Source organism: Camelina sativa, chromosome 12 (genome assembly GCF_030686135.1).
Source record: "Camelina sativa cultivar CO46 ecotype springtype chromosome 12, ASM3068613v1".
Lineage (NCBI taxonomy): Eukaryota > Viridiplantae > Streptophyta > Magnoliopsida > Brassicales > Brassicaceae > Camelina > Camelina sativa.
This window is the reverse complement of record NC_141891.1, coordinates 27,983,671-28,003,909: the sequence shown is the minus strand read 5'-3', so window position 1 is coordinate 28,003,909 and position 20,239 is coordinate 27,983,671. Positions and strand designations below refer to the sequence as shown.

At 38.5% G+C, this 20,239-nt stretch overlaps 1 protein-coding gene across 1 annotated transcript; it reads left to right on the top strand.

The window, feature by feature from the left end:
• The first annotated feature begins 15,247 nt into the window (after positions 1-15,247).
• On the top strand, positions 15,248-18,848 carry LOC104732487 (putative chloride channel-like protein CLC-g). The gene is made up of 7 exons (XM_010452033.3): positions 15,248-15,660; positions 15,747-15,947; positions 16,035-16,212; positions 16,283-16,545; positions 16,717-16,986; positions 17,070-18,198; positions 18,519-18,848. The coding sequence occupies exons 1-7, from the start codon at positions 15,530-15,532 to the stop codon at positions 18,642-18,644; spliced, it is 2,298 nt and encodes a 765-aa protein (XP_010450335.2). The 5' UTR covers positions 15,248-15,529; the 3' UTR covers positions 18,645-18,848.
• The last annotated feature ends 1,391 nt before the right edge of the window (positions 18,849-20,239 follow it).

Sequence of the window (20,239 nt, the reverse complement as noted above, 5' to 3'; positions counted from 1 at the left end):
CGTGCACCCCATCGAGTAGACCATCGGGCATGTATGGGAAGCGAGGTCAAATGGGTTTTCATATATAAACCCCCTCTTTCCCTAGCTCGCAAATGAGCATGCCGCAGACCCTCAAACCAGAGAGCAAGAGCTTATGTGAGAGAATTGAGCGACTCAACATTTCTTCTTGTTTTTGTACTTTTAATTTGTAGTTTTTCATAGATCTTTTATCCCTACTCTTTTCTACTCTACTCTATCTTTTTAATAATGTCATTTTCGTTTATTTCTATGGTTTTATTATTCGTTTCATGTCCGAGTAGTGTAGCAAAGTTTCTAGGTATGGGATAGATGATTAGGTGTTCTTGATCGGTTAGGATGCTTTAGTTGATTCTTATGATAGATAAATTTCCTTCTAGGTTGATGTTCTTAATGCGGTCAACAGATCGACAGGTTGAGACTAGATCTAGGGCGTTTATAATGCTAGAGGCCGAAAGGAGTAGATAAAATGCTTGATTAGGTCAATGCTAGAGGTACTTAACTTTGAGTGACAAAATCAGATAAGTCTAAGTATATTGACAGAAAAATAAATTGTTCTTAATGCCTGCTTATTCATATTGCTAGTGCGATAGTGTGGTAGTATGTTCAAGGTTGATTGTTACTAGTGCGACTGTGTGGTGACAAGGTTTTAGAGGTTCATTGTCTTGGAAATAATTGCTTGAGGCATGTAAGGCATCCGTATTGGTCTAGAACACTTAGGATTCGATTACCCCCATCCTTAGGAACTTTCGTATTTCATTCCTTGCATTTTCCTTACTTACTCGACAACTTACCCGATCAGGTACACGATAACCTGCATCGAGTAATACCTTGAGCTGTTCATAGTTCGCCTCCATACTCGATCACCCCACTCGATCCTGTACTCGATTCCTTTCATCGAGTGCTTAGGTCGTGTGGTTTACTTGTCTATATTCTTTTACTTTGTTTATATTAGAACTGTTAGAACCAAACCCCCTTATTGCTTGGCTTGACTTGCTTGATTCTGATTGCATCCTATATGCTAGCAATACACAACCATTTGGATTGATAACCCTTTGTACTACAACTGCATAGGGAATTGATACCCTTGGTGAAAACCAGTCTATCACACCGGAAGAGAACCCGATGCGATCTGCCAAAAAAAGTGTTTGATTTTAGGTGGTACCGGAAGATCCCAAGCCTTAGCCTTCAGGACATTAAAGTTGGGACCAAACTCGATTTCAACCTTCATAGCTTGAGCTACCTTATAACCTGACTTAACCAAGTACCGACCAGATTGTGTATAATGCCATACCAATCGATTTGGTCTAAAAGATTTGCTGATAGGCAAACTCAGAATAGTTTGAATATCCTCCGGATCCATATATTCCTGTAGGATAGGCAAATCCCATTCTTTAGTCTGTGGATTAATCAAATGGTTTACCATTAGATTTGGGTGTAGTTTCCATCCCCTACCGTTTGCAAGTCGAGGATGTTGATCAGGGATCCAAGAATCATGCCAAACCGAAATGTTGAACCATGACCCAATTGTCCATCGAGTACCTTTTTCCACTAAACTTTTAATTGAGAAAATGCATCTCCACCCAAATGAGGGAGAATAAGGTTTTTTTGCCATCAACGGATGTTTGTTCCTGAAATATCGACCTCTAAAAATTTAGCAAATAAAGAATTCGGAAACTGTATTAAACGCCAATACTGTTTAGCCAATAAAGCATCATTAAAAGTCTCCAAATCCCGAAATCCCAAACCTCCCTCAGATTTATCTTTACACATTTGATCCCAAGCCACCCAGTGGAGCCCCCAATCTTCTCCAACAGAACTCCACCAAAAATTTGAAATTGCACTCATCAATTTGGATGTTAACCCTTGAGGGAGTTTGAAGCAAGACATAAGATGCTTAGGAAGGGCCAAAGCCACCGACTTTAGCAAAACTTCATTCTCTCCCTTAGATAAATATTTTGTTGTCCAACCATTCACCTGGTCATTCAACCTATCTCGAACGTAATCAAAGTCTTGAACTCTCGATCCTCTGAGACTCTCGGGAATTCCCAAATAGTAACCCATACCGCCTTCCTTGGAGATTCCAATGACGGATTTTACCTTGTCCTTGACCTCTGAAGTCACTTTTTTACCAAACATAATCGAGGATTTATCTAGATTTGCCTCCTGGCTGGATGCTTTACCATAGTTGCCTATGATATCCATAAACGTTGAACATTGTTCTTCATCCGGTTTACAAAAAAAACAGACAATCATCCGCAAACAGCAAATGAGAAATAGGGGAGAATCTTGGGCAATCTTAATACCTGATATTTTTTCCTCCCTCTCTGTCTTTTTGATATTAGCTATCGACACCTCAGTGCAAAGAATAAACAGGTAAGGGGATAAATGATCACCTTGTCGCAAACCCCGTTTTGGCGAAATGGAGCCACGTGGTTGACCATTAAGCAACACTTGATAGGAAACCGAACTCACACACTACATTATCCAAGAAATTCATCTGGAATCAAAGCCTAGCCTTATTAAGACCGCCTTCAAAAAATCTCATTCAACACGGTCATAGGCCTTGCTCATATCCGTTTTGAAAGCCAAAAGTTCCAAACTGCACATCCTATTGGTCCGTAAACCTTGAAACTTCTCTTGTGCCACCATAATATTATCTGTGATTAACCGACTAGAAACAAAAGCCGATTGTGTTTCAGAAATAATCGAGGGCAAAATCGTTTTTAACCGGAAACAAAGAATCTTTGATATGATCTTATAACTCACATTACACAAACTAATAGGCCTGAATTCTGCCATGCTTTTAGGCACTTCAACCTTTGGAATCAGACAAATATTAGTTTCATTAATTCTGGGATCAAACTTCCCAGTCCGAAAGAAATCCCTAACCAGAGCAACCAGATCCCCTTTTAGATGAGGCCAAAACCTCTGAAAGAAAAGTGCGGTCATCCCATCCGGTCCCGGAGTTTTGTCCGGATGCATTGCAAATAAAGCCTTACGAACTTCCATCTCTGAGATATCCTTAATTAACTCCCTATTCATACGCTCGGTAACAAATGGATTGACCGCTTGTACCATCTTTGAAATACCACACACATCCGATTGTGCAAAAAGCTTATTAAAATAATTTGACGCAATCCTCTCCATGCCCTCATTCGAGTCATCCCAAACATCCTCTGAATCAAACAGCCCCACAATCTTATTCCTAACCCTCCTCTGTTTAGTATAAGCATGAAAGAAACTAGTATTCTTATCCCCAACCCGCAACAAAAATTTTCGACTTTTCTGTTGCCAATACAATTCCTCATCATGATAAGCATCTTTTAAATTCTTCTCAATAATGTGCATTTCCTCTTGCGAAATAGAATCATCTTTTTTAGCATCCTCTAAAGCCACCTTTAGTGAAGATATACGAGTTTTACTATTCGGAACATTCTGCTTCCTCCACCATGAAATAGAATTCCTACAATTTTTGATTTTATCCACAAAAACCGGTGTTATGAAATTCCTGGTACGATTCCACCCTTATTTTATTCACCCTTTATAAAATAAGAAAACAATATTTATATACATCAATGTAAAATAAAATAAAACTCAAACCGCTCTTTTATAAACCAAACTGATATATAATTTCGTTCTAATTGTAAAATATAAACCCTAACAACCTCATTTATAAAACTAAACTGATATAGAATGTTATTCTAATTGTAACATCTAAACCCTAACCACCTCAGTTGTAAACTCAAACCAACATATAATTTTGTTGATTGTAAAACCTAAATCTGAACCACCTCATTTGTAAACCCACATTGACATATAATTTTATTCTAATTGTAAAATCTAAGCCCTAAACACCTCATTTGTAAACTCAAACCGACATATAATTTCGTTTTAATTGTAAAATCTAAACCCTAATTCCTTCATTTGTAAACCCAAACCGACATATAAAATAAGAAAACAATATTTGTATATATCAATGTAAAATAAATAAAAAACTCAAACCGCTCTTTTATAAACCAAACTGATATATAATTTCGTTCTAATTGTAAAATATAAACCCTAACCACCTTATTTATAAAACTAAACTGATATAGAATGTTATTCTAATTGTAAAATCTAAACCCTAACCACCTCAGTTGTAAACTCAAACCGACATATAATTTTGTTGATTGTAAAACCTAAATCTTAACCACCTCATTTGTAAACCCACACTGACATATAATTTTATTCTAATTGTAAAATCTAAGCCTTAAACACCTCATTTGTAAACTCAAACCGACATATAATTTCGTTTTAATTGTAAAATCTAAACCCTAGTTCCCTCATTTGTAAACCCAAACCAACATATAATTTCGTTTTAATTGTAAAGTCTAAACCCTAATTCTCATTTTATATAAATCCAAACCGAGATATAACCTCATTTAATTGTAAATCTAAACCAAACCAATATTTAACTTTCCTTAATTAAATTATATAGGATTTGTTTCCTTAATTTGTTTTGCTTTTCAATTTAATTTTTATTTATTTTTAAAATTAAGTATTAGATAGAAGATTCTGATTGGTTGAGAGGGGACAAGGCAAATAAAAGTGTTCACCCTAGGGGGGAACATAAGTATATATCATTGGTAAATTGTAAATCCTAATGCTAGAGACATTTTTATGACAAAAAGTAAAAATATGACATATTTGTGTGTTTAAGTAGGGAAAAACATTCTAACAAAAAAATTATTCACAATAATGGGTTTAGTTTAGTCATTGATTACCAACTAAATTCTCCCTAAAACTTGACCAAAAAGTTTCTTGCTACACCAACACTTATACCCAATTTTTCTTCTAGCCAACTGATACACATTTACAAGTAAGATTACATTATAACATTGTGAAACGACCAGACCCGTTTTTTTGTTTTTAAAATAATAAATAATAATAATAATAATAAATAAACTACAACTAGTGGTTTCATACCCACTAGCCACCTAACCACAATCACAACAGCGGAAATAACCAATACCAATATCCAATAATAAACCAATAATTATAACATAACAATATCCAAAATTCAACCAACATGAATCATAGAATCAGCAACCTAGCAATGTTTCTAATGACCCAACACTAGAAACCTAGCAATACCAGAAAACACCCAATCGAGTCCCTAGAACATCCTCCTCTTCATTGCCTTGATTCCACGATCACACTTTGCCTTTACCTGCACCACAAACACAAATTGAGATGCATGAGTATTTTATAAACACTCAGTGAGGCAATTCTCCCATCTATTGGGCTATACACACAAGCAACTGAGATACCAATGTCTAAAACAAACAACAAACAAAGCAAACAACCCAGGAAGCAACACATAGTCTCGCTGGAAGGGAGGTGTCGACCGACACCAGCCAAGTGTCGACCGACACAGGCACTTGGTGTCGACCGACACTACCCCACAGTGTCGACCGATGCTAGCTCACTAGTGTCGACCGACACCACTATGGTGTTGATCGACAGTACCTCTGCAATGGCGTTTCACTCGAAGCTGAGAGTCGAATCTCGCTCCCAAACTCCTCCAAACCGTCTAATACTCGATCCCATAGCCATATGAATCCGTAGGAACCCTATAGCAACCCAAACAAGCAACAAAACATCACAAACAACACCAAACAAGCAAGACAAAGGAAATCTTAGGCTTAGATAAGACATGGTCATGCACTCATCTCTCTGAAGGAAGATTCTGCCCAACAGCAACGAATCCAACCTTCCTTACAAGCTCCTAGATCCTTCCTAGCTTCAAATCTCTCAAGAACAGCCAAGAATCTCACCAATCTCTTCCCAAAATCTCAAGAACAATTTTTCTCTCTTTGTTCTCTCAAAAATGGCGTGAGACAAAACAAAACACGACCTAGGTCGTTTTCTCACTTAATATCTCGGTTCAAAGGTTTCCTTAAACCAAACCTGTCCAAATCGATTATTAAATCGAACTGGTTGAACCAGATAATATAGGTGTCGACCAAAACCACCCTTGGTGTCGATCGACACCCTCCCCCAAAATGCACAATTTTGTTTTGCGGGTGTTACAATTCTCCCCCACCAACATAGATTCGTCCTCGAATCTCGAACAACCATCAGCCAAGGACTTCCGTGCAACCGTCTCAACGGCCTGCACTCCTCCGACCGATCTACGGAAGGTCATCTCTAGGCGATAGACTCACGTTCCAGGCATTATTTGCTTTTAACTTTTGGACATTCCTTTACTCATAGGTCTAAACCTTGAGTTTTTATTGGTTCCTCATCAGACCTAAGTCTGTATGCCATAATGTTGGCTCCTCAACGGGCCTAAACTCGCATGCCATATATAAAAGGAATTCCAATATTCGTCTCTTGGGTTGCCACCCTACAGCGCGCTCCCGGATCGTCATCCAAAGTTGATATACCAACCATACTCCCTAGCCACAAAGTCTCAGTATATGGCAGTACTTGGAAAACCAAAGTCCCCCAAGAATCGCGAGCAAACAATTCTGAACACGTCTGAGTCCTATCCCTATCCAGGTTTCCTTCACGTGGTTCGTATAAAACATCACAATGTCCTACCAACCACAAATCCCCTCACTGGAATACCTCATGACCACACAAGGATCATATACATGCCACAAGGGGCACCACGAAGGCCAAACAAATGTCCTAAACAGGACCGCCACTAAGGCTAAACAAATGTCCTGAACAGGACCACCACCAAGGCCAAACAAATGTCCTCAACAGGACCGCCACAAAGGCCAAACAAATGTCCTCAACAGGACTGTCACAAAGACCACTTGTCCCGAAGGACCGACAGAAAGACCACTCGTCCCGAAGGACCGTCACGAAGACCACTTCTCCCGAAGGACCGTCACAAAGACCATACATCTTGAAGGATCAACTCAACAGGCCACACGTCTCGAAGGACCGTCACGAAGACCATACATCTCGAAGGACCGCCTAAATAGGCACATTGGCTAAACATCCCTCCACAAAGGCCACACAATTGGCTAAACAGCCCACCACAAAAGCCACACAATTGGCTAAACAGCCCGCCACAAAGGCCACACAATGTCTCGAAAGACCGCCACACACGGGCACAATGACTCAAAAGTCCACCACAAAGGCCACACAATGTCTCGAAAGACCGTCCCACACAGGCAAAAAATGACTCAACTGTCCGCCACAAAGGCCACACAAGCCCCTCCAAGGCTCACAACTACTAAAAATGGACAAATTCTAAATCCCATAAAACTTTCCATTTTTAGAATTTTCCACTTTTGGAAAACTTTCCACTTTTAGAAACTTCCATTTCAGGAAACTTCCCTCTTTAGCAACAGCCTCACAAAAATCCGTATCCTGAACACCACCTCATAGGACTACAGCTGGGACCAGGCAAGACAAGCTCAAGTCGTGGCCTGCTTCTCATACCACTTCTTAAACCTTGCATTCATCCTCGCCTTTGGCTCCCAAGTCTGCTCCTCAACACCATCACAGTCCCAAAGGACTCTCATCAAAGGAATCTTCTTCTTCCAAAGTTCCTTGATCCTCCTCTCGAGAACCCTCACTAGTCTCGCCTCCAAAGTCATGTTAGGCTGAAGATCTTCAGGAATCTTAGCCAACAGCTGATCATCCTCACTGAGACACTTCCGCAACATAGAAATATGGAAAACCTTGTGGAACGCACGCATAACCTCAGGCAACTCCAGCCTATATGCTACCGGTCCCACCCGCTCAATCACTCTGAACGGAATTATAAACCTCGGACTCAACTTAGTCTTTGTCAATGACCTGTTCGGACCCCGCAACATGGCCATCTTGAGGTACACTCTGTCTCCTACCTGAAACTCAAGATCTCTCCTCCTCCTATCAGCACAACTCCTCTGTCGATCCTGAACTTCCTTCATGTTCAGCTTGAGCACCCGAATCTTCTCTGAGGTCTCCTGAACAAAATCCGCCCCAAACATGCTCCTCTCCCCCACCTGAGTCCATCATAACGGTGTACGGCATGGTCTCCCATTCTATCTTAATGCTCGCCTGATCACTGTTGTTGTAAGCAAACTCTACCAGGTTCAAGTGATCTGCCCAATGGCCACCCCAATCCAACACACACATCCTCAGTTAATCCTCCAGCGTCTGGATCGTCCTCTCTGACTGTCCATCTTTCTGGGGATGATAACCTGTACTCATATGCACCTTAGTGCCCATCTCTACTTGAAATGCCCTCAAGAACACCGAAGTGAACTTAGAATCCCTATTAGACACAATACTCGCTGGCACCACATGCAGTCTGACTATCTCCTTCACATATTTCTTAGCCAAGACCGCTGCTCCATCAGTCTTCTTAATGGCCAGAAAATGTGCTGACTTAGTCAACCGGTCCACAATGATCCAAATAGCATCAAATGTTCGAGACACTAGCAAACCTACCACAAGTTCCCTCGTGATCATATCCCACTTCCACTCAGGAATGGGTAAACTCTTCAGTAACCCGCCTGAAACCTGATGCTCAGCCTTCACTAGCTTACACACATCGCACTTTGCGACCCAACTAGCTACATCCTTCTTCATCTCGACCCAGTGATAGTACCTCTTGAGATTACAGTACATCTTAGTCGCTCATGGATGAATAGAAAACATGCTCGCATGAGCCTCTCCCAGGATCTCCTGCCTCAACTCCTCATCCTTGGGCACACAAACTCGACTGTGCACCAAGATGGTACCATTAGCCGAAACCTGATACTCTGAATCAACATCCTTTGAGGCATTCACCAGCCCCAAATCCTTCTCCTGAGCCAACCGCATTTTGCTCAACAGATCAGCTCTATCAGCTGCCACCAAACCCAACGACTCCTGTGAAACATTACACAAACTCAACGCACTGATCTCTCCTACCAGAAACTCCATATCCTGCTCTTGAGCCGAAGCCGCCCGCTTCCGACTCAAAGCATCAGCAACCTTACCAGGGTGATAGGCTACCTCCAAATCATAATCCTCTACCAGTTCCATCCATCGTCTCTGCCTCAAATTCAGCTCGGGCTGAGTGAATATATACTTCAGGCTCTTATGATCTGTAAACATATTTACCTTTGCACCGTAAAGATAAGATATCCAAATCTTCAGGGCAATGACCACAACACCCATCTCCAAATCATGAGTAGGATAGTTGTCCTCATGCTTCTGCAACTGCCGCGAAGCGTAGGCAATCACCTTCCCATGCTGCATCAACACACACCCCAAACCAACTCTAGATGCATCAGTATAAACCACATAGGGTTCTCCCTGCTTAGACAAAGCCAATACAGATGTAGTATTCAACATCTCCTTCAGGATTGCAAAGCCCTCCTCACACTCATGTGACCATATAAGAGGAATATCCTTCCCCGTCAACTTAGTCATTGGGCGTGCCTTGCTCGCAAAGCCCTGCACAAACCTTTTGTAGTAACCTGTCAAACCTAGGAACTCATAAAACCCATACCTCGTCCTTCTTCTACACTTACAACACCGACGCTCCCCACGGTGAAGTTATAGGACGAATGAATCCCATGCTCAACAAATCGTCTGGTTACTTTCTCAGCTCTACTAAACAAATAATCAAATATGCTAACATCAACTCGCCGCCACCTGAAAATCACCAATCAAAGATCCTTGAGAACTCATCATCTCATATGTGACCACTCTTCAGGTCATCCATTAAACTTCTCGCCTCTCTGGCAATTCACATCCCCTTCCAAAAATAGACAAGTCCTAATTATTCATAGAACTTTCTATTTATGGAAACATTCCTTTTCTGAAACTTTCTATTCTTCCTTTGCAACGACACTTTCCATAAATAGAAAAACTCTAACTCCCTCAACACTTTCCATATTTAGAATCACATAATCCCTTAACCTATTCCACATCAAGATTTCATAAGAACTAATCATCTTGTTAAATCTTCTCCAACAACATTGTCAGTAAATCCTTAATATGATCATCTCGGTCTGAGCAAAACCTGTAACCACACTCACAGCACCCGCTGGACCTCCAGCAACACCAGTAAGCACATCGGCCAAACAACTAAAATCCAATATTAGACCACCATCAATTCTCAAGGTCTACATTCAGTTGTTATGTTTATACTCATGTCCTAGGCATTGCTTGCTCCAAACTCCTCCACCCTTAGGTCGCAACTTTCATGCCCTACCGATCTCACTCTCAGACTAGCATCTTCAAGTTATACTGTCTCACTCTTGGACCACAATCCTCAAGATCTCGGTATTAGGGGAACTACTCATCTCCTCAGGGAAACATCATCCCCTCCGCCACTCTCGGAGCCCCCAGCCCCTTGAGCTATCGGTATTCAGGGGAATCACCATCCCCTTAGGAGCAACAATCCTTAACGACTATCAACATCTCTCGACAAAAAGTACCTCCTGTGGTCCGAGTATAACATTTCAATGTTACACATGCCCACTCAACTTCTAATATCCAGCTGGATTAACCACCAAACAGAGAAATATCTGCTCCAACTGCATATGTCCACCAATCTGCCTCTCTAGGCCCGATACCTCTTGAGAGTAATCTCATACCGGTCATCTACAACTGCTCCATCCTCTTTACATAAGATGAAAACTCCTCAACATCTGCAGCCCTCGGCTGCACCGCGCCACATGCGGTACAACTGGAGCCTACACTGGTACCCCTCTCGGTAACCGCTCCAACAGCATGCCAACAGATCCGCCAAGCGATCATCACGACCCTAGGCTCCACCTGCTGCAACCCCACACCTGGGTCCCCAGTACCCCCGGCACGCTCACCGGCTAACCCCCTCTGGTCCCTCCTGATACGCTTACGACCCTCTGACGTACCTCCTCGTGGAACTCTGGACCACCTACTCGCTGGCCTCGGGACCCGCCAGACCATGACCACGACCACGTCCCCGTCTACGACCAACAACTCAAACACCTTTAACCACTACACTTCCAAGAACAAAGGCTAACAAGCAATCTTAACATAACACATAAACACAAAAACACAAACTCAACGTGTAATCACACTGTAGGCTCGAAGAGGATGTTCTAGGACTCCATGCCACAAAAAAATTGACTAACTCAACTAATCAATCAAAGCATGCAAATCCCAAATATCTACAGCACAAAGCCTAGTGAACCCAAACCTAGAACCGTAAGGGCTCTGATACCAAACTGAAACGACCCAACCCGTTTTTTTTTATAATAAAAAATAATAAAGAATAAAAATATTAATAATAATAAATAAACTACAACTAGTGATCCCATACCTAGTAGCCACCTAACCACAATCACAATCAACAACGGAAGTAACCAATACCAATATCCAATAAATATCCAATAATAAACCAATAATTATAACATAACAATATCCAAAATTCAACCAACAGGAATCATAGAACCAACAACCTAACAATGTTTCTAATGACCCAACTCTAGCAACCTAGCAGTGCCAGACAACACCCAATCGAGTCCCTAAAACATCACACTGATATTGCCTTGATTCCACGATCACATTTTACCTTTACCTGCACCACAAACACAAATTGAGATGCATGAATATTTTATAAACACTCAGTGAGGCAATCCTCCCATCTACTGGGCTACACACACAAGCAACTAAGATACCAATGTCTAAAACAAACAACAAACAAAGCAAACAACCCAGGAAACAACACATAGTCTCGCTGGAAGGGAGGTGTCGACCGACACCAGCCAAGTCTCGACCGACACTGGCACTTGGTGTCGACCGACACTACCTCTGCAATCGCGTTTCACTCAAAGCTGAGAGTCGAACCTCGCTCCCAAACTCCTCCAAACCGTCCAATACTTGATCCCATAGCCATATGAATCCGTAGGAATCCTATAGCAACCCAAACAAGCAACAAAACACCACAAAAACCACCAAACAAGCAAGAGAAAGGAAATCTCAAGCGTAGATAAGCCATAATCATGCACTCATATCTCTGAAGGAAGATTCTGACCAACGACAACAAATCCAACATTCCTAGCAACTTTCTAGATCCTTCCTAGCTTCAAATCTCTCAAGAACAGCCAAGAATCTCACCAATCTCTTCCCAAAAGCTCAAGAACACTTTTTCTCTCTTTGTTTCCTCAAAAACGGCATGAGACAAAACAAAACACGACCTATGTCGTTTTCTCACTTAATATCTCGGTTCAATGGTTTCCTTAAACCAAAGCGGTCCCAATCGATAATTAAATCGAACTGGTCGAACCAGAAAATATTGGTGTCGACCGACACCACCCTAAGAGTTGATCGACACCCTCCCCCCAAAACGCACAGTTTTGGTTTGCGGGCGTTACACATTGTTTTCTTAAATTATTTACAACCCAACAGAGTTGAAGGGAATATTCATATATAAATATAATCATTTACAACCCAACAGAGTTGAAGGGAATATTTATATATAAATATAATTGCTTTGTCGTTTTAAATAATTGATATTCTTCTGCCTGTGTATAATCATACAATGTGTATTCTCAATTTCAACTATCAAGTCGTAGTTATCTCATAACTGCCTAAAATATCAATATAAGTAGACAAAAAATGGTTAAATTAGTATGAAACTCAGACCAAAAAATTGAGTTTGGGACTATACACCTTTACGCGACCTGACATTGCATTTCCGGCAAATCGTCTCTCACAGTTTATGTATAAACCGACTAATGAACATTGGCAGGCTGCAAAGAGGGTCCTCCGATATCTAGCTGGCACACGAACCCTTGGTATTTTTCTGCGGAACATGCTCCGCTAACGGTTCATGCCTTTTCAGATGCAGATTGGGGCAGGGATAAAGCGAATTATGTGTCCACAAATGCGTACATTGTCTCTTTTGGGAGCAGTCCGGTATCGTGGTCTTCAAAGAAACAGAAGAGTGTATCCCGATCATCGAATGAGGCTGAATACCGTGCCGTTGCTAATATAGCATAGCAAGATTGGAGTCAAGAGTCTGCCTCCATCTTGAGGGGGTGTATAGAAGAGAGAGATATATATATATTAAGGACTAATGTTGTAATTAGTGATTGCTAAATCCTACTACTCATCACTATATATATTGTAACACATTCACATATATAATACAAGCTTTCTTTACAACTAATAGCCAAAGAAAATCATCCGTGTCGAGTTCAGTTGGACGACAAAAAATCAAAATAAACACCAACAAAGATAGTTTTTTTTGGTATAGTGAGTGACCGAACTAAGAATTCAGTTTATTAGAGTAAAAACAAATCAATGAGTTCGTTGTGTTATTAAAATAATTATTAGGGTTAATTATGTTATTTACAAAGGTCAATTTATTTCTTATTTACCTTTTTTTTTGTTTATCACTGCCAATCTTTTTTTTCTAAAAGTTCAATTAATTTAAAAATTCATCGGGATCAATTGACCCACATGCTTCTATATTATTTCCTACCCCGAGTATAGCGTTGGTGATGGCCTTATGGCTATGCTGATGCATATGTATGTGAACTCTATATGTTCCCAATTTAAATTATTAGAAATATTAGGTATAAGGATAACATTAATGGTGAAGTAACCTTAGTACAATGGTCAATGGTATGTCTTTAATTTACAAGGCACCATTACACCAAGAATCGAGTCTCGCTCCCTACAAAGTTAGGGATTTAGCTAATGGGTCGGTCTATTGTGACTCAATGGTTGACAAAAAAATAATAAAATTAATTACATATTTGGATCAGATAATGTATTTGGTTGGGTAAAATATACATTATCAGGATACTAGGTGGGGTTATTGGATTGAGATTTGAATATAGTCTTAAAGAATTCTAATATTACGTAGAATATGTTGTAATAGATCAAAATTTTGTTAAAGATTTTGTTAAACTCTGCTAAAGTTTAGTGTTAATAGTTTTTGATTTGTAAAAAATCATTTAAAATCTTAACAAATTAATGTTATTAGATTCAGACTTTTATAAAGTTATTAAAAGTTTTGTGTTGTTCAATTAATGTTTAATGTTTAATATTTTCATTATGGCTCACTATTCGATAATAATTAGATTTGAATCCGCGTGTAATGCGGGTATTAGAATATATCCCGTGCTTAAAGCACAAATCAACATTTTTTAAAAAAAATTATAATATAATAATAAAATTATTATTATTTTTTTAAGTTATTTTGTTTGACATAATATTTATTTTAGATTGTTATGTAAATCTAGTAGTCTATTTGAATAATAATAATTTTAGAATATTATAGTATTTTATTTTTGACGTATTATTACAGTTTTATATTGTTTGTTTGTTGTATTTGCATCATTATTTTGTGAAATATAAAATAGTAACTTTAATATTATAATTGAGAGTAAATAAAAATTATTAATTTATCATTTATATAAATTTAGTTTTACCATCCTGCCAATGTGGAAATTAAAATATATATTTTCGTACAATGAGTAATATATCTTCGTTTTTTAAAAATTCAAATCACAACATATGCAGAAAAAATATGCATGTTAAATTATAAGTATTATATGAAAATTCCAAACAATGTGTAAATAAAATAAAATAAAGATGATAGGAGAATCATAATTTGAAAACTTAACAAAATCTTCAAATTTAGTTATTAAAAATAATCGTATTGTATATTTTGATATAAAATCTTAGTTTTTAAAATTCTGATTGGTTTATATATTATAAAAAAATAATTAGTAATTTTGTCCATAATTTATTAGAGAGAGAAAATATTTTTTTAGATTTTTTTTGATTTTTTAATATTTGATCTGGGAGTGTTTTTTATTTTTAGTTAATTATATTTATTTAAATTAGTTAATTAAACTTAATTATTTTTTACTAATGGCAATTGAATGTAATTTTTTACACATTTTAAGATTAGTTTTATATTTGTACTTCTCAATTAATATAGTAGGATATCTCAAAAGAATTATAAAATTTTTGTTACACGTAATAAGTCGGATTTAAACTTGAATACACAATGATAAACATTAAACATTATTTGAAAAAAGAATTATAATTATTTTATTTTTAAATTGATTTTCAAAAAACACATTAATTTTGGTTGTTAAGTTCATTCATTGTAATAGTTTATTCTATTTATTTTAAGTAGTAATTTATTTTGTTGTTCTCATTCCTATTTTCTTAATTTTATGAACTTTTTGTGCATTTTAATTTATGTTCCATGTGATTCATGTTGTTTCTTCTTCTACTCATCCTCGTTTTTAGTTTTTTTTAGGTGCAATAAAAATATTTAAATTTGTCAAATATGTTTTCCAAAATTAGGCAATATTTCCTCTTTGGGACCATATATTTAATTTACTGTTAAATTTTGACCCAACTTTTTTTTTTTTTTTGGTAAAATGTCAAAGTAAGTAAAAACAAAGAAGCACATGTAATTGTGAGTGAAAGAGAGTTCATCACCTTCCCTCAATCATTCTCTCTATCCTGTGAAGTTCACTTTCCCGGTGAATCATTCAATCGTTGAAGTTTCGATATGTCGAACTCCACGACGGAGGATTCCGTCGCCGTTCCGCTGCTTGCCTCCCTCCGCCGCGCTACTAACTCTACTTCTCAAGTCGCAATCGTCGGCTCCGACGTCTGTCCCATCGAAAGCCTCGATTACGAGTACGAAACACTCTCGCCGTTGCTTCTTCTTTCTCAATTTTGCTTCTTCTTAGCTTTTAAATTTGGTCGTTACGCTTTCGATTTAGGATCGCGGAGAATGATTTCTTCAAACAGGATTGGAGAGGTCGTAGTAAGGTTGAGATTTTCCAATACGTGTTTATGAAGTGGTTGCTGTGTTTTTGTATCGGTATCACTGTTAGTCTCATCGGATTTGCTAACAATCTCGCCGTTGAGAATCTCGCGGGTATTAAGTTCGTCTTTACTTCTAACATGATGATAGCCGGAAGGTGAATGGACTCTGCTTTTCCGATTTGTGTTTGCTTGCAATGTTGATGATTGGTTTTTATATGGAGAGAGTTGAAATTGTTTCACAGGTTCGGTATGGGAATTGTTGTTTTCACTACTACAAACCTGGTTCTTACTCTCTTTGCGTCGGTCATCACCGCTTTTGTCGCGCCTGCCGCGGCAGGTTCCGGTATTCCAGAAGTTAAGGCCTATTTGAACGGTGTTGATGCTCCAGATATATTCTCACTTCGCACTTTGGTCGTTAAGGTAAGGATTTATAAATTGCGCAAGATCGGGTCAGAAATTTGTTTTTGATTGCTCTTTTCTTCCGGTACAGATCATTGGGAACATATCTGCAGTGTCGGCGTCTCTTCTCATTGGTAAGGCAGGGCCTATGGTGCACACTGGTGCTTGTGTTGCATCTATACTTGGTCAGGGTGGCTCCAAAAGATATAGACTGACCTGGAGATGGCTCAGATTTTTTAAAAATGATAGAGACCGAAGAGATCTTGTCACTTGTGGGTCAGCTGCTGGTATTGCTGCCTCGTTTCGTGCTCCAGTTGGTGGGGTACTGTTCGCGCTTGAAGAGATGTCATCTTGGTATGTTAAGTTGTGCCAAGTTATTCTTTTGAGCTCAATGGGTATCTTATCTTAAGTTCATTAGTTACCATATTGTTGAACTGATTGGCTCGTTGGTGTTTTCTGGTCACCATCTCTGTCCTTCAAACCGTCATTTTTATAATGATTAATTAACCTAGGATGTTGTTGTAGGTGGAGGAGTGCACTTTTATGGAGAATATTCTTTTCAACGGCTGTTGTGGCAATTGTCCTCAGGGCTCTAATCGATGTGTGTTTAAGTGGAAAGTGCGGATTATTTGGTAAAGGAGGTCTAATAATGTTTGATGTCTATTCAGAAAATGCGTCTTATCACTTGGGGGATGTACTTCCTGTTCTTCTCCTTGGAGTTGTCGGTGGTATTTTAGGAAGCTTTTACAACTTTCTACTGGATAAGGTGTTGCGAGCGTACAACTACATATATGAGTAAGCTATCTTTTTGGATATATATATAATACAGACAACAAAGTAAACAAAAATCTTGATCGCCAACATCATTTTCTGTGCAGGAAAGGGGTTGCTTGGAAAATCCTCCTAGCTTGTGCGATATCAATTTTCACATCCTGTCTTCTTTTTGGATTACCATTTCTTGCATCATGCCAACCTTGCCCTGCTGATGCCTTAGAAGAGTGCCCTACAATTGGCCGGTCCGGCAACTTCAAGAAATACCAATGCCCCCCTGGTCACTACAATGATCTAGCTAGCCTCATTTTCAACACAAATGATGATGCTATCAAAAACCTTTTCAGCAAAAACACTGACTTCGAGTTTCATTATTTCTCAGTTCTCCTATTTTTTGTCACCTGCTTCTTCCTCAGTATCTTTAGCTATGGCATTGTTGCTCCAGCAGGGCTCTTTGTACCCGTTATCGTAACAGGAGCATCGTATGGACGGTTTGTAGGGATGCTGCTTGGTTCAAACTCAAATCTTAATCATGGTCTGTTTGCTGTGCTGGGTGCTGCGTCCTTTCTTGGTGGAACAATGAGGATGACAGTTTCCACGTGTGTTATTCTCCTAGAGCTGACCAACAATCTGCTATTACTACCTATGATGATGGTGGTCCTTCTGATTTCAAAAACAGTTGCCGATGGTTTCAACGCTAACATCTATAACCTCATCATGAAGTTAAAAGGGTTTCCCTACCTCTATAGCCATGCAGAGCCTTACATGAGGCAGCTTCTAGTTGGTGATGTAGTCACAGGCCCACTTCAAGTCTTCAATGGCATCGAGAAAGTCGAAACTATTCTACATGTTCTCAAAACCACCAATCACAATGGCTTCCCTGTGATTGATGGGCCACCACTCGCTGCAGCTCCTGTTCTATACGGTCTAATCCTCCGGGCTCATATTCTGACTCTGTTAAAGAAACGGGTATTCTTGTCTAGTCCGATGGCTTGTGACTCCAATACCCTTGCCCAATTCAAGGCTGGTGAATTTGCTAAGACGGGTTCTGGGAGGGGTGATAAAATAGAAGATGTGGAACTAAGCGAGGAAGAATTGAATATGTATTTGGATTTACATCCGTTCTCTAATGCCTCGCCTTACACTGTTGTCGAGACAATGTCACTTGCGAAGGCCCTTGTCATCTTCCGTGAAGTTGGGATAAGGCACTTACTGGTCATACCAAAAACCTCCAATGTAAGTGATTTTGGTTCTCCTTTTCCCTGACTGTTATCATCACCTTATCAGTTTCTGATGGGCACTAGTTCGTAAGACACTTGATACATATTGGCTGAATATTAAGGCAGAGTATAAATAGGTAGGAGATAGAAAAGATTAGAGTCTTTTGAATTTTAAGCATTGGTTTGTTTGGGGAATCAATAACAGCTCTCGAACCATCACTTCATTCTCTATATATCCCATAGTTCTTGTATTTTTGGTTCATCAGTTGTCGAATATTCAGTTTGTGTCAAATTCGTTAATTTGTAATTAAAGAAAGTAGTTAATTTGTATTGCAGAGACCTCCAGTGGTAGGTATATTGACCCGGCATGACTTCATGCCGGAACATATACTAGGCCTACATCCGTCCCAGTGTCGGAGCAGGTGGAAAAGGCTTCGGATTCGGCTTCCTTTCCTCTCATGAAGTAAACAGCTGCCTGTCCACTTTCAGGTATGACAGCTCTGATCAAACTCTGTATAATTATTAAACGCAGCCATTTGGAAATCTAATTTTTGCAAATGCTCTGTGGTAATCATTCGACTTTGTATATGAATGAACATTTCGTTTTAGTGTTAAATACAAAGATCGATGAAGAGAGAATTTATAAATGTTTTATTCCTTGAAAAATAGCGGTCTCTAACCATCAGAATACAGATTCGGAATTCCTTTTTTCAATCTACGCGTTACAAACACACATGCAATTGCAACAAACAGCCTAAACAAAGCAAATATCAACTCCACTCTCCCTTTCACCAAAACACACACAATGCTGAACACAACATTATGCTCTCATACGAACTCCGTTGACAATTTGTCATTGATTGCTAACCACAAGATGAAGAAAACTAAGGTACACTTGTATGTTGGAACAAAACAACGGGACTCCCAAGTAATATTTTTATTTTATATAGTTGTACACAAACTTAATAAGTAATCTATCTATACTACTAATTGGGAAGCACACTTAGATAAATAAAAAAGACAAAAAACATAGTATGCCATACAATACTCTTACAGAAAATACAACAATCAATCAAAAAAAAAAAAAAAAATAGAAGGGCAAACAAGTAAAATAAAGGGTTTAAAACATGCGGATCTCAAAGGGGGAAAAGGGCCATTTCATACCCGTATACATTCCAAAAGTGCGAATTGCTACCTGTACAAACAAGAAGTGTCAATTTAAATATGTACCATAAGACATTTCACATTTCATACATGTACTCACAAAATCGAGCCAATTGCACAGTCCACGTTAACGGAATTAAGTCAACTGTTATAGAAGCTGACTCAGAATCCACGTGTTTTTTGACACGACGCCGTTTTGATACGTTTTTCTCGCAAAAAATTGTGGAAATTTGACACTCCGGAGAATCAAACTCATAACCTCACATGTGTTTAGCATAGGACGTAACCAGTTGATCCAACAACAATTCTCGACAATATGATACAAATTAATCCTCATAAACCTAACGTAACATCCATCGAAATCGAAAAAAATTTGAGAAATTCAAACTCTCGTTGGTCGAACCCGCGATCTCGGATTTTAATAGCGTAGGACATAACCAATTGATCCCACTACATTACTCGGTTATATGATACAAATTTATCTTTATAAACCTTAAATAAATCTAAGTCCCAATTAAATGAAATAATTTTATTTATATTTATAAATTAAATAAAACTGAGAATAGAAAGATAAATTTGTATAACTGATAAAATTATAAATTTATATTTAAATTATAAATTTATATTTAAATTATAAATTTATAATTTATAACTGAGAATAATATAAATTTATAAATTATATATAACTGAGAATATATTTATATTTAAATTAAATTAAATTATATTTATATATTAAATGAAATATTTATAAACCTTAAACCTTATGAAGCAAATTTGGCTAAACATGTGAAGGTCATGAGTTCGATTCTCCGGAATGTCAAATTTCCATAATTTTTTGCGAGAAAAACGTATCAAAACGGCGTCGTGTCAAAAAACACATGGATTCTGAGTCA